At 36.5% G+C, this 13,826-nt stretch overlaps 1 gene segment (V, D, J or C); it reads right to left on the bottom strand.

Moving 5' to 3' along the window:
- Window positions 1-263: 263 nt before the first annotated feature.
- On the bottom strand, window positions 264-779 carry LOC121676975. The segment is given in 2 exon segments: window positions 264-580; window positions 728-779. Coding segments are annotated over 2 exon segments (369 nt in total).
- Between the last annotated feature and the right edge of the window lie 13,047 nt (window positions 780-13,826).

Below are 13,826 nucleotides of genomic sequence, written 5' to 3' on the forward strand. Positions count from 1 at the left end.
TGTATTCGCCTAAACTCGTTAAGTAAATACATGTAAAACTTCAGTGGTGCATGGGTAGCAAAAGGAGACTGGAGAAAAGCAAGCTATGATTTCACCTTGGTCTGTCTGTGGCCTGAATGAGTCTAATCCTTAAGTTTACTGACTCACTAGGAATTTCCTGCAAAGGAAAACTCCTCTGCACCTTTGCCCGACTCAAACCACACAGTAGGGTTTTGCTGGAGCCTCAGCTGCAGGTTTGGGTGTGGGCTGCAGGTGCCAGGAGATCACTGTGCACTTGCTGCACAGAAGTAGGTGGCCGAGTCTCCAGGCTGAGAATCTCTGATGTGCAAGGAGAGCTGTTTATCACTTTTACTGAAGAAGACTGTGAATCGTCCATCTTCCTTTTTGTTTGACACTGAACGTATGTCTATCAGTAATGCAGGGCCTTCACCAGGAAACTGCCGGTACCATGGGAAGTAGTTAAATGTGCTGTCCTCATAAGTGCAGTTTAGAACTGAAGTCTCTCCTTCCAAGACTGACAGAGATTGTGGGCTTTGTCTGACCTGCTGTTGGTCAGGTCTCTCCTGCTGGCCACTCACCCCTGTGTAGAGAAATAACAGTTGTCATTAGGTTTCCTTGTATGTCCTACCTGATTATGGTTTCATCATTCATGATTTTGTCTGGTTCCCCAGTTATTTCATGCCTCCAAATTAATCCTATATCCTGGAGATTCTCTTCCATGACTCACAGGCTAGGTGAAGGATGAAGACTAATAATGATGCTTTCAGGATCTTGTCCATTCTTCCTAGACTGAAGCTTGTGTAGTACTCTGGTGGCCTTTTATCTCCCCAGAAAAAGACTTCAACTTCACAGGGACTTAGTACTTTCAACAGGCACCGCCTCTCACAAACACTTTGTCTAAAGCTAATTCTGATGTAGGAAGCACTTCCCCATTTTACCCAAATTCATTATCACTGAAAATGCAGACATTGAGAGTCAGAAATCCCCTAATTGTAATCCTACCAATATACAGTGATGGTGGAAATGTGAGCTCATCTAACCACCAAGAATATCATTGTGGTTTTTCTGAACTATACAAAGAAAAAAAAAAGGACAAGAGCAAGAAAAAGAAGAGAAAAGAAAAAAGTTAAAAAAAGGAAAGGAAAGAAAAATGAAGATAAAAGAAAAAGAAAGACCAATGATCCAATGAGCATTTATTCAGGAGAACTGAGGTCATCATATAAGAGAGAAACCTGCATATGCGTGTTCATGACAGCACCATTCACTATTGCCAAGATGCAGATGCAGCCTAGTTACCACCTGTCAACAGACGAATGAAGAAATTACTGTACCTGAAATAACAGAGTAATATTCAGCCACAAGGAAAATGAACTGGCGCCATCTGTAGAAGAAAGGTGGTATTGAAGGACATCATGTAAAGCAAAATAAAGCAGACATATAGAGACAAGTGACGCATATGTGTTCTCATAAATAAAAACTAATAAAAAGAAGGAAAAAAGTAAAGATGATCTGAGAATAGAAGTTATACAGATGAGTTAGATGAGTGAGAGAGGGTACAGGGGAAGGGAGAGGACCACAGAGGGGGAGGCAATCACTGCCAATGCATATACTAAAATTTTATAACAAACCCACTGTCATGTACAATTATTGTGTGCTGATGATTATGACAATTATATTATTAAAGGCAGAATTGGGTGTAGGAGTTCCTTCTGTTTATGTGTTGCTTCCATTGGTTAAATAAAGAAACTGCATTGGCCTCGTCGATATTGCAGAACATAGGTAGGCGAAGAAAACAGAACTGAATTCTGGAAGGACAGAGTCAGAAAAGCCATGGATTCTCTGCCTAAGATGGATGCCAGTTAGAATCTCTGATAAACCACAGCCATGTGGCAATACACAGATTAATGGAAATGGGTTAAACTAATATGTGAGAGTTAGTCAATAAGAAGTTAGAGCTAATGGCCAAGCTGTGTTTTAATGAATATAATTTCTGTGTGATTATTTCAGATGTAAGCGAGGTGGGTGACTGGGACAAAAAGGGCCTCTCTTTTTTTACAATTGGTGGCCCAATGTGGCCAACTAACTCCATGTGAAACCTGAAAGGGCTTGAAAAAAGAATTCTAGAAAACACACACACACACACAAATATATATGTATAGATAGATAGATAGATAGATAGATAGATAGATAGATAGATAGTTTAATACATCCTTTTTGCTGTTTGGGGCGGTGTGCTGCAGAGATATTTTCCTGACTCAGCAGCCTCAGCAGGAAAAAGTGGCAGTTTAAAATTTATGGGCTATGCTGCAAGTGCGACCTCTATCTCTTAGACAGAGCATTTGGATGGAGATTGCTGCAACTTGCTTGATGGTGACATGGACCAGCTTTGTGCCTGGAAGTGGGGCTGTGTGCTTGGCTCTCAGAGGCGCTAGTGACTCCTTCATGCTGGACTGGGTGGGGCAAGCCCGCAGTACTTATATTTGACCTAGGAATGTCTCAGCTTAGATTCTTAAGCACTTAGCATTTTAAAAGTGCAAAGCAAAAGTGTTCCTAGACAGTAAAGAATTACAGATTCACAATAGGACAGATTCAGAAACAGAAGACCTCTATATGGGTCACAGTGTTGGATAAATATATGTAGGTTTGGGAGAGAAAAGAAAAGAGTAGAGAGTCATAAAACAAATTTAATGATTTTTTTTAAAAAAGGTAAAGTCTTTAAAGAGACAGAGTAAAAACAAGCCACGTAAAGATGAAAAATTCACAGAGAGTCTGTATTATTTATATTACTGTGTGTTCTTTAAATTTTTACTGTGAAGGAGCTAAGTACAGAGAAACATTTCATTGTATGGACTGCTAACCTAAAATAGCATGTATATTATAAAGTTATCTTGACTTGAAAATTTGGGTCTTAGGATATGGTGCTTTGGAAGAGAGGTTCTTCTTTTGTTTTCACAGAAGATGAGAAGCTGTGGGTTGCTTCTACACTAATATGGTTTCATGAACCAAGACCTCCTGAAAGGTTGCCATGAACGCCCTCAAAAACTTATTTCACTCAATAGCTGACTGAGATGAATGTAGCACATAGGATATACCATGAAAAGCCTGATTAATCACACCCCCATACAGCATGAAGCAGTTCGGAGAGAAAAAAGCTATGCCAATATTCCCAAATATTGTTTATAATGTTCTTTTACATTTAAAGGGGGATATGATATAGATACAAATAATTTACATTGGTATGGATCTTGGTTTATTGATATACATTTAAGGTCAATCTTGTTATATGCTCACATGACAATCTGAGGGGTACAATTCCTCAGCTGGTGTTACCTCTTCCTGAGTATCTCAGTTTGTACCAATTTGACAAAAAAATAACAGAACGCCCACCATTATTGGCTAGTGTAGTCCTACAGACAATCCCTGTTGAACATTATAGGACATTAAAAATGCTCTTGGTTGCTATCCAGAATTTGATACTAACCACCTATTGCTGAAGATATCACATATCTGCATAATAGAACATGAATAAAGTAAGCTAGTATGTACCTGGAAACTTCATTCCTACTAGATGGCTTCCATATTGCTGAAATCTGCTATGCACGCACCAGGAAGAAAAACAATTGTCCGTCTCACCCAGCTGTGAACACTGTGAGTCAAAATAAGAACTGGCCTGAAAGAGATGCCCACCTGTGCAGTAGTTGCACAAAAATCATTTTGTAGCTACTGGTTTGTATCAACCAACCAAGTCTCTGATAATACTCCATATGACTCCCATACCTGATACCATTATAAAGTGAAGAATCTCTGGCTAAATATATCATATGTCCTAGGGGAGAACTTGCTACAAGTACTCTACTAAATGGACATAGTAAGAATCCAACTCCTAATGACTTAGCAATGTAAGCATAGACTAATGGAAATCTCAACCCTCATTAGAGAAACTAATCATAGTAGTTGATGATTAACACTGTGCCTCATATCAGCCAATATGCAGAGAATAAGAGGCAGTGGAATTGCCGGCCCTAATGGGATATTTATATAACATAGATAATGTCTCCTCCCAAGGTTCAGAGATCAGTGAGGAAGAAAAAACAGAAAGTGTGCTAGAGTCAGCAGTGGTGAAGAACTACAAAGAAATGATGGTTTCTGGATCCAGCAGGGCAGCTGCACATATGAAGCCACAGTTTTGTGGTAGTTTTTACAAGGCCTATGCAAGCTTAAGTCAGACAAAACCATGGCATAGACAGGCAAGGTGAACATCAATACACCAAGTATGCTTGACCTTGTAGCCATATTTTCAGGCCCAGAGCATTTGAGTTTACTGCAAATATTAATAAGATATATCAAGACACACAATGGATATAATATTCCACTATGTGAGAAGGTCATGAACAAGTAAAGCATAGAGAATATATGTTTCATTCACTTAAGAGAATATCAATTTTATTATAATTGTTCATGCTTCCATGACCTTATAAATGATAGACTTGGATTAATTGAAATTTTATAATATCTTTATAAAATAAAGACCAGGTCAACTAAAAGTATCTAAAAATAATACCATGTAAAATAAAATAGAAGTTAGTAGAGTGATCTACTCTGGAAAGGCTTTGGTCTTCAGATGGTAAGAGAGGACAGAAAACATTCTGTAACCTGCACAGGACACACACCTTCAGGAATGCAGCATTTTTGCTGCTCTCATTTTGAAACTTGAAAAAGCATTTCGTATCTTTTTAATTCCATAGATATGTAATACCATAGATAAAATACAAATATTAAAATCAGTTTGGCTTTATATGTTGATATCAACAAGACATCGGGGTATCAAGTCTTGTTAATAAAACTGTATCTGCTGAAACAGAATTGGGGCCTCCTTGTTTGTATTTTCTGTCCTGCCCAGTTCCCCACATCTGTCAAGCCCCAAAGAAATAACACAGAGATCTCTATAGGTTATAAAGCTGATTGGCCCATTAGTTCTAGCCTCTTACTGGCTAACTCTCACATATTGATTAACCCATTTTTCTGATCTATTTTAGCCATGTGACTCAGTATCTTTTTCAGTGGGACAGATCACATCCTGCTGCTTTGGTGGTCTGGGCAGGAGTGGGAGGAATCAGCTTCCTCCTTCCCAGAATTCTCTTGTTCTCATTGCATCATCTCTACTTCCTGTCTGGTTTTCCTGCCTATACTTCCTGTCTGGCCAATCAGCATTTATTTAAAACATGATTGACAGAATGCAGACAACTCTCCCACATCAAGAAAGCCTCTGTAGTATAAATAATAGGAGTTGGGGGACCATGAGGAAGCTACAGCACAGAGAGGATTATATTGTATATGTGGTGTCATTAGAGGCCCAATCACAGCCCAACAGCAGGCAATGTTTCATTTTCCACAGTCTCTGGAAAGGATTTAGGATGTTGCTCAGTCAGAAGAGTGCACCTCCAAGACTCTGGTTTGGCTGCCATCATGTATAAATTGATCTTGATTTTCACACCTGTAATTCAATCACTTGAGGCTAAAGGCAGGAAGATCAGACATAGAAAGAAAGGCATGATGGGGGGGATAAAATTCTATCTGAACAGATTATACTTCAGCATCCTAGGGATTTTTTTCATTTTTTTTACAGTGTCTTCTCTTTTTCCTTTACTTCTTTTAGACAGACATCTATCCTACATATACTACATTCATCATCTGTGGAGCATACATTCCATGATGCCCTTCAGCATCAAATCACAAATACTGCTGAACCACACATCCATTTTCTCCTGTGTATACATATGTACCTCTGAAAAATTTTAACCCTTTCAGTGAAATGAAGAATATATGCCTTTTCTTTCACATATCTAAATTGCAGCACCGATGGGTAACCTCTTTCAACCAATGGCCTTTGAGAGGCTGGACAATGTTGAGGCATGGCTTTGGATACCAAAAAGCCATGGTTCTGCCTGCTTGCCCCTCTTCTTCTGGATTCACACACAGATGTTAAACCCCATTCCTATTTCCTTACTGTGATCTGTGAGTTACCTTGTAATAAAGAAAATCTTAATGTACCCAATTCTGAACTAGTGTGGGATTTTTTTACTCACGTCATCTGTCACACAGATGTGGGAATGAGTTCACGCTTATTGGGACTCCACTCATGGTTCACCAGACCAGGCAGCCCCTTGGTGCTCCCAGTTCAGAAGCCAGGCACAGTCCTGCTCAAGGCTCATGACCCCCATACATCTGCCTATCCAGCTGGTGATCCCTGTAGTGTGTTTCTTCTCCCATCATGGAATGCACAGTTCATGACTCATGACTGATGGAAAGTTTTGGGCTTTCTCCTTATTCTGGACACCAACGCTCAGGAATCACTTTGATCGTCCTTAATAACTTCTCTTAATTTGTTATACAAAGCTTATTTAATAGAAGGCAACAGCCACAGAACAAGAGCAAACAATCCCAGAGAAGAAGATGAGAGCTTCTCTTCCACGTCCCTCCACCATGCAGCTGTAACCACAACACCTGCTGGCCAGTAAAAATTATTAAACATACTCCAATTCACTGTAATTGGCTACAACAGGTAAGATTTGAAGATTAAATAATTACTGACAATGTAACCATTCAAGAATTTAAAAACCATAATGCTTATACTATGGATGGTATTTTGCAAGGCCTGTGTGATTTTCCTTATACATACACTTATTTGATTGTGGGAATTAGCTGAACGAACCAATAATATTGAAAAGGATAACAATTTGACAGACAAAATCCAATCAATGTTTACAGGTATTGAGACATTATCTTAAAGAATTCATGCTCTTAAATTTAACAATCAGAATTTTTTTGAAACATTATGATAGGTTAACAGATAATGTATCTCTCTAGGAAGGCAATATGCACAGCTTCAAAATTATGTCCAAGAATGAGACATTATCTTTAATGAACAAATTACATACCTTGGAATAATCAGTGAGGGCATTAGAACAGAACATTGGGCAGGAGATTCAAACTTTACAAAAGGTAGTAGTAAAAATGTTTGAAAAGATTAATGAAATTATTGAATCTGATTATCTGGGTAGGAAGGGACAAGGACAGGATTTAGCCTCATGAGTACGTGCCAGCTCTGGGATGACTTACCCAGAGTTTCAGCTAACTATCTGGTAATAACCTCTGAGAAGCCATATGGCACAAAATACCCTAAAACAGTCAAAGAATATACATGGCAGCATATAGGTATGTGCGATCTAAATGAATTTAAGCAAACAATAATATCTTTTGGCCTGCATTCATCATTTGTAAGGGAAATGATGTAAACATGGGCTTCAAGCAATAAGGCTATCCCATTCAGTTGGCTTCAATTAATCTCAGCAATCCTACAAAATGGACCCCAGCTGATATGGAAATTTATTGGCTAGAAGAAGCAAATATTTGAACAAAAGAGAAAAGAAAAAGGATTCAAGGCTTCCCAGGATCAAATTCTTGGCGAGGCTCATTACTCTCATCCTTAGGACCAGGCTCTCTACAATGAACACAACTTGTCCTTTTGTATCACAGCAGCTTTAAATGCTTGGGGCAGGATTCAGGAACTAAGAGAATTTAAACATACATTAGGGTTAAATAGGGCCAGAGAGAATACTTCAGTGATTTTTTTTATGAAGATTGACTAAGCCTGTACAAGTATAAGTAACAGACCCAGAAGCTAGATATGAACTTACTGAATTTTTGAAAATAACAACTTAGAATGCAAAAAGATCCTTGCACCTTTGAAGATCAGAGTAGCACTAAAAGGTGAATGGATCTTTCATAAAATGAATGTTGAGACATTTAACTTTAGTACTGAGGCTTGTGTAGGAAAAGCTTTTTCCAATAATATGACAAGACAAAAAATGCCAAATGCGTTAATTGTGGGAGAATAGGATATCTGAAAAAGGATTGTAGACAAGGCATTCCTAGAAGAAATGTTTCTTCTGGGAATGGCAAGACTAGGAGGTCTCAGCCTTCTGAAATATGTAGGAAGTGTGGCAAAGGCCGACATTGAACTAATGAACATAGATCAACCCATGACAGAAAAGGCAACCCAATACCATTGGAAAACTCCTTGGGTCCCTCTCACAGGCTTCCATGTCAAACATGGTCCAGTCATTCTCAGTCACTATGGAGAACATGTGTCACCAGGAAAATTGAAAAATCCAGTGCCTAATGTAAAGAACCATATTGTTCTGGATGATGGAATAGACATGGAGCATGAATCAAAAACTCTAGGAAACATATGTTTTGGTAAACTTCTATAAATGATCAAAGACCAAAGCTAAAAGTGTGTGTAAATAGCATTGTCATTGAAGAATACTAGACAAGGGTGTGCATGTGAGTATCATTACTCCAGAATCTTGGCATCTGAATTGCTATCTTCAAAAGGCAGATGTTTAATTCTTAGGAATTGGAACTCTATCTCAAGTGAAACAAAGCATGATATGGGTTGAGTGCATAAGACCAGAAGGACAAAGAGAGAGGCTAAAGCCTCTCTCTTTATAAATACTGAATTGAATATTTCAATAAATACTGAATTGAATTTATTGAGTCATGACCTGTTGCAACATTGGAATACCCAAATTAACATTCCTGCAGTTCCCAAAACTAAAGTATTTGGGAAGGTTATTATAAGTTATTATAAACAAAGATCACCAGCAATTTAGGCTGCATAAAAACAAAAAGCAATTAGCAAACCTTCAGAAAAAAATAATGGCTCTGCCATTAAAATGGCTAACTGAGAGACTAATATGGGTTAAACAGTGACCTTTAACAGAAGACAAACTGCAGGCTTTAGAACAGTTGGTACAGGAGCACCTAGATGCTCACCATATTGAAGAATCTACTAGCCCTTGGAATTCTCCTGTATTTGTTGTGAAAAAGAAATCAGGAAAATAAAGAATAGTGACAGATACAAGAGCTGTCAACAAGATAATTCAACCTATGCACCCTCTACCATCTGGAATTCCTCTACCTTCTCTATTACCAAAAAAAGTCCTCTCATAGTTATTGATTAAAAAGATTGTTTCCTCATTATACATTTACAAGAAAAAGACAGAGAAAATTTGCCTTTACAGTGCCTATTTATAATAATTCTCAGCTTACTAGGAGATATCAGTGGATCATTTTCTCACAGGCAATGCTCAATAACCCCACCCTTTGCCAATACATTGTAAGTCAACCATTGGAAATAATATATAAAAAATTTCATAGGTGTATAATTTACTATTACATGGATGACATTTTGCTATCTGATTCAATTACAGGTACTTTAGAAAGAATGTTTAATGAAGTAAAGAAAATTTTGCCTAAATGGGGAAGAAAAATTGCTCCTGAAAAAATACAGAGAGGAGATTCTGTCAATTACTTATGTTATAAAATAGGCTTACTGGAAATTAGAACACGAATAGCATAGATTAGGAGAGACTGATTGCAGACACTTAATGACTTTCAAAAACTGTTAAAAGACATCTCAAGTCTAATATTGGTTCTTGGGATAACACCTCATCTTATATTTTATTTTAACAAAACTTTAGTTGGTGACAAAGACTTAAGTAGTCCCAGGGAACTAACATCTGGAGCTGAGAAGGAATGAATGGTTGTTGAAGAGAAAATAAAGAAGGCTCATGTTGATGAGTTTAATCCAAATCTCAATTGCATTCTAGTCATATTGCCTTCCAGCATTTCCCCTACAAGAATTTTAGTGCAGAGGGAAAATATTATCTTAGAATGGATAATTTTACCACATAAACCAAGTAAAATATTAAAAATTTATGTGAAAAATTCTCTGAATTAATTATTAAAAGGAAAACTGAGACTTTGTCAACTAGCGGGTATAGTTCCAGCAGAAAATATAGTGCCTTTTACTACTGATGAAATTAAAAACAAATGGGAAGACAATGAACCCTAGCAAAAAGCTTGTGCTATTTTTAGGAGAGATTTAGAGAAAGTATCCCAAAAGTAATAGAATTAACCTTATAAAGAGAACTACTTTGATTCCTCCCCAAACTGTGTGTGACACACCAATAACTGGAGCCGGTACATGTTATACTGATGGAAATAAACCAGAAAAAGGAGTTTACAAATCAGAAGATTTAAGTAAGGTGGAACAAAGTCCTTATCATTCTGTCCAAAAGGCAGAGTTATATCCTATTTTTATGGTACTAAGGAATTTTAAAGAACCTCTCAATATAGTTACCGATTCTCAATATGCAGAAAGAGTTGTCTTGTATATTGCAAATGCTGAATTTATACCACATGCTACTGAATTGACTTAATTATTAATTAAAGTTCTAGATATAATCAGGGATAGGCTTCTCCCCCATACATAACATATATTCAATGCCATACAGATCTGCAGATCCGCTAGCACAAGGTAATGCTGAAATTGATCAATTATTCAATGGCAGTGTGATGAAGGCCTCAGAATTTCATTACAAATTCATGTCAATAGCAAAGGTTTAAAGAAAGTGTTTTCTATTACATAGCAACAAGCTAAGGAAATTATAAAGAGACTTTCTACTTGCTCATCCTATAAACATATACTGTTACCTGCAGGGAGTAAACCAAAGGGTACTCAATGGAATGATATCTGGTAGATGGATGTATTCCACTTTACAGAATTTGGAAAATTAATATATATATATATATATATATATATATATATATATATATATATCACCATTGACACTTATTTAAGTTTTCAGTGGGCAACTGACTTGAGCTCATAAAAGTCTGATTGAGTAATCATGTATTTTTTAGACTTTATGGCCATCATGGGTATACCTGCATAAATAAGACAGACAATGGTCCAGCATATGTGTCTAAGGAAATGAAACAGTTTTTTTACTTATTATAATATAAAGCATATTACAGATATATCAAACAATCATACAGATGAGGCAGTTATAGAAAAATCAAATTGAAATATAAAGGACATGTTAAACAAACAGAAAGGGATGGAAAATACACCCAGAAGTAGATTGCATAATGCTTTATTAACCATGAATTTTCTTAATGCTAATGAGAAAGCAACAATGGTATCAGAGACATTGGATAATAGAAAATACTTTTGAATTAAATCAGCTAGTGTGTTTCAAGGATGTGTCGACTTCACAATGCAAATCAAAAATGTGCCATGTTGGGGAAGGATTTTTGCTCTTGTTTCCATGGGAGAAGAAAAATATGAATACCATCAAAATTAATAAAGATATGATTTGAAAAAAAGAAACCTCTTGAGACAGAGACATGACAGCTTATCCACAGAGGTGACAATTATACAGGTGGTAAGGAAACCCCACAAAGCTTGGGGAAGAGTTCTGTTCTTGTTGTTGTAGGAAAATACACATATTCAAAAAGTCAAGAGACCCTGGATGTTTGGATACCATATTAAAGAGAAAAAATAATGATCCAGGAAGGATCACTAAGAAAAGAGAAACATGGCTTATGGTAAAAAGTTCACTAAACATACACACACTCACACACACACACACAGATATATATATATATATATATATATATATATATATATATATATATGGTTTTAGAGTTTGACAATGGCTATCCTTCTCTAACTCCAAGCATGTTGTTAAAAGAAAAATTCAGAAATTCCCTCTCATGTCAGGAGCTATCTTGTTTGGGAGAGAAAGACAAAAGATTTTAGAAAATATTTTGCTATTCTCCATGTCTATTTTGTCTATACCATATTTTTGTATATATGTTTATATGAAAAATATTTATATTTTTCACAATTAGCAGTAGATTTTCCTGCACTAATCTTTGAAATTTCCTAGAAGATGTGGTTCCACCACAATTACTCCACCTGGTTGATATGACTACTAATAGAGCTACTTTAAAACCCTATCAACTATTAAGAGACTATTTGCAATTATACCAGACAGTAATCTGGAAACTTAACTATAATTTTCTTTAACAGGATTCTATAGAAAGAACATTGCCCTCATGACACATGGAATTCTAGAAGATGATGCCCCCTCTTCCAAAGAAGTTTGTCCTTAGGGATAAGAACACCATTTAGGGTTTGATTATAACTAGTATAGGACTGAATGTTGGGGTGGAAATTATGTAGGTCCAGAGATCTCCTTTAAAAAAATCATAGAAATTGAATAGGATAATAGGTAGATTAGTGTGAGCTTACTCACACTAATAATAATAATGGTGAGTAATAGAGTGAATACTTTTGAGCTCTTATTTATGAACAATTTTTATTGGTATAAATTCTTGTATATTGAACAAGTTCAAATTATATTTGTTATATTGAATATGCTCCTATTTCTCTTTACAATATTTGTGCACCTATACAAAGTTAGTTGTCAGATTGTATGAGCGTATGTTTCAACCTCCATTTAAGACATTTTGTATATTGGATACAAATTTTAGGACATATTTATCATATTGCATTATATATTTCTACCACAATCAAGATATTTATACATTGCTTTCACTATGAGGTCATTGTTCTCATTTACTGCACAGTTGTTTAAAGATTGGTTAATAGTCTAATATGAATCTTAGTTTTTAAGTTATATAGGTATTAAGTTTTATAGGTAAATAGTCATTCATGCTTGTCATATTATAGTTAGACTAATCAGGTTCTTTAGATACATAAAAATTGTATCCTACATAGATAAGTAATCTCCAACCACTTCAAAGAACTATAGAATAGGTCATTTAAATAACCTAGGTTTCTGTTGATGTGAGACATGATTATTCCTGGTAGCATCAATCTATTCCTGAGAGAATGTTGAACACCAAAGACACTCCACTTGGAGCTTGTTTTTTTTTCTTGGAAAAACTGGCCTTTGGGCAAGGAACTGCCCATGCTTCAACCACTGACAAAATGCATGGCGTCTGGACTGGACAAGCAGGATACAAGCAAAACTACTGTCATACCTTGTCAAGACAGTTTAAGACAGTTTGAAATTTTTCCTGCCTCTGAAAATGGTCTGTCAGTTACTCTAGGCCTTAGCCAAAGTTGGTTGTTTCAATATTGCAAATAAGACCTGTGTGATTGTTCAGAAAGCCAGTTGTCTCTGTCATTTACTGCACACCTTGGAAACTGCTTAATTGCATCTCCCACCTCCTCAAGTAATATTATCTCTTTATCAAACCTTCAATGGGGCTGAAGATTAGATAGTTGTAGTTACTTTCCTCTTTTGATTTAATCAAGCCATGTCTAACACAAGATATATAGAGATCCTTAGGATACATAGACTCCTTAGGATAGAATGATTATTGAAATATTTATCATATATCCATTGCTTAATACTGTTCAAGCTGGTTGTAATTCTAATTTTTATACTTGGTATCTGTTCTTATAGTTTTGTAGTAGGTTTGGAACTCTCTTATTTAGACAAAAGGGGGAGGTAATGGGGAACCTTCTTCAGCCAATGGCCTTTGAGAGGCTGGACTACATTGGGGCATGTTTTTGGATACCAAAAGTCCTTGGTCCTGTCCACTCAGCTTTTTTCTTTCTGCCAGCCACACCTGGATGTTGGACCCCATTCCTATTTCCTCTCTGTGATCCATAAGTTCCCCTTTAATAAAGAAACACCTTAATATATACTATTCTGAACTAGTGTGGGATTTCTTTACTTACATCACACAGCATATGATACCTGAGAGTCATTCTGAGGACTCAGTGGGTTGCTCAGTGAAAACAGACCATATGTTCCTGGACAGCCAAGAGATGCCAGACAAAAATGCCCACAGTTACTGGTGGGGATCTCTGATACTACTAGAAAGAATAGATGGTTTAAAATGAACAGGCCGCTTATTTCTCAAGATTTTATTTGATA

The sequence above is a fragment of the Arvicola amphibius genome, chromosome 13 (assembly GCF_903992535.2).
Source record: "Arvicola amphibius chromosome 13, mArvAmp1.2, whole genome shotgun sequence".
Classification (NCBI taxonomy): Eukaryota; Metazoa; Chordata; class Mammalia; order Rodentia; family Cricetidae; genus Arvicola; species Arvicola amphibius.